A 1,639-nucleotide genomic window follows, 5' to 3' on the forward strand; every position below is an offset into this window, starting at 1 on the left:
TAACCTCACACCATCTGACTTGTCTCCTCAGAGGGATGCCGCGCAACACGTGTCCCTTCTCGGACACATCAATTTTGCTCGGGCCGTCGACGGTCATAGTCTGATCAAAGGGTGAGCAGCCGAATTAAGAGACAAACTGATAATAGACACGTAATGATGCCATGACGCAACCATGAGGTATTGTGAGAGTTAGTATCTCTCATATACTAGAAAAATAAAAAGGGCATGCAATTAGTTAGCGCATCGAGAAAAATAGCATTGAATCGCTTCTACTACATGACGATACAGTTACACTTAGTAGCACACTTTGGAGTAGAACAAATCGCTGTCGATCTGCATTTGAACTCTGCTGTTGCATCATCATAATGATGATCTATACTGTGTCCTGAGGGTGTGGTGATAGCAGCATTAAGTGGGCTTGCAGTAGAGGGGCATGATGATGGTGAAGCTGGAGGAAGGACTATAAGGGATTCTCCTGATATCCGACTCATGATGCTACTACTGCCATCATTATAAGCATCATTCCTCTGTCTAGAAGTAGTAGGACTAATACTGGAGTAGACCAAGGAGTCGACGTCCTCGGATGGCCTACTACCGACAGAAGACGACGCCCGAGCACGAGCTGGTAAAGCGGTAGTGCGCTGTATGGGATGCCATATAGGTTCTAAGGAGGGCCCACTAGATCCATTGGAGACATTCTGAGCATTCGTCTGGAGAGCTTTACCATCTTCAGCGCCCACTGTAATGTCTCGGGACAGGTCGGACATCGCCGAGGTAGTTGAGTACGGCCTGCATTTAACGCCACGTATATCGATTATTGTGGCGAGCGCTGTTGACCACTACGCAACTCATCTTGAGTTATGCCAACTTCAGCAGCTGCGTTACGTTTCCTTTCGTCCATGTCTGAGGCTGTCGTATCTGAGGTGGCTGCGACCGAAAATGTTCGTACCACGGAGTCTAGCGAGGTGAGCGGGGTAACAGACCTGGTACAGTGTCAGGTTTCGATCCCTACTTTGGCCTCTGTCAGGCTAAGGCTTATCATCATCATCAATCACCAGTCGGGGGGCCAAACCTTGTTACTCCCTCGATTAACGGTTCCGAGGTAGACAAGAGGCAGTTGGACGAGACGTAAGTCTACTCACCGTCTGAAGTGTCTGGGCTATCGTCATTACTTATTCAGTCCAAAAGAGGAAGATGCCAGCTGTAGCGCTGGTGATCTGAGCACACATATTGAGACTCCATCTCCTGGCAACGCTGTCGCCGAACCGGAAGGCTCGGTTCGTGATGGAGAGCTACAGGAAGGCTCACTACCAGATCATGACTTATCGAAGGAGGTCCTCGATGAGGCGGCAGAGGCGACGACGGCCATTGATGATAAAGCCGATGCCTCGGATATCCTACCGGCCATACCCTTGGACAACTCGGCTGCTGCTACTGGGGATGACGATGTGGCTGACGACAAGTGGCATGGTGATGATGAGGAGGCTGGCTGGAAGAGGGGACGAAACTGGTCCAAGTGGGACAATGGTGATCGTCGTGGTGGTGGTGGATGGAAAGGCAATTGGAAGGGTAAGTGGAAGAAGGATGAGTGGAAGAAGGATGAGAATGGCAAGTGGGTTGAAGTGAATAAATCCAAGGA

The 1,639-nt window shown here is 50.0% G+C and overlaps 2 protein-coding genes across 2 annotated transcripts; both read left to right on the forward strand.

The window, feature by feature from the left end:
• Positions 1–899: 899 nt before the first annotated feature.
• On the forward strand, positions 900–1,128 carry Pmar_PMAR018826 (hypothetical protein; the record flags this gene model as incomplete). The annotated part of the gene is made up of 2 exons (XM_002787955.1): positions 900–965; positions 1,028–1,128. Coding segments are annotated over 2 exons (167 nt in total), but the record flags the coding sequence as incomplete, so codon positions are not given.
• Positions 1,129–1,180: 52 nt separating this feature from the next.
• On the forward strand, positions 1,181–1,612 carry Pmar_PMAR018827 (hypothetical protein; the record flags this gene model as incomplete). Its single annotated transcript, XM_002787956.1, has 1 exon — positions 1,181–1,612. A coding segment is annotated over one exon (432 nt), but the record flags the coding sequence as incomplete, so codon positions are not given.
• Between the last annotated feature and the right edge of the window lie 27 nt (positions 1,613–1,639).

Source organism: Perkinsus marinus (genome assembly GCF_000006405.1).
Source record: "Perkinsus marinus ATCC 50983 genomic scaffold scf_1104296929046, whole genome shotgun sequence".
Classification (NCBI taxonomy): Eukaryota; Perkinsozoa; order Perkinsida; family Perkinsidae; genus Perkinsus; species Perkinsus marinus.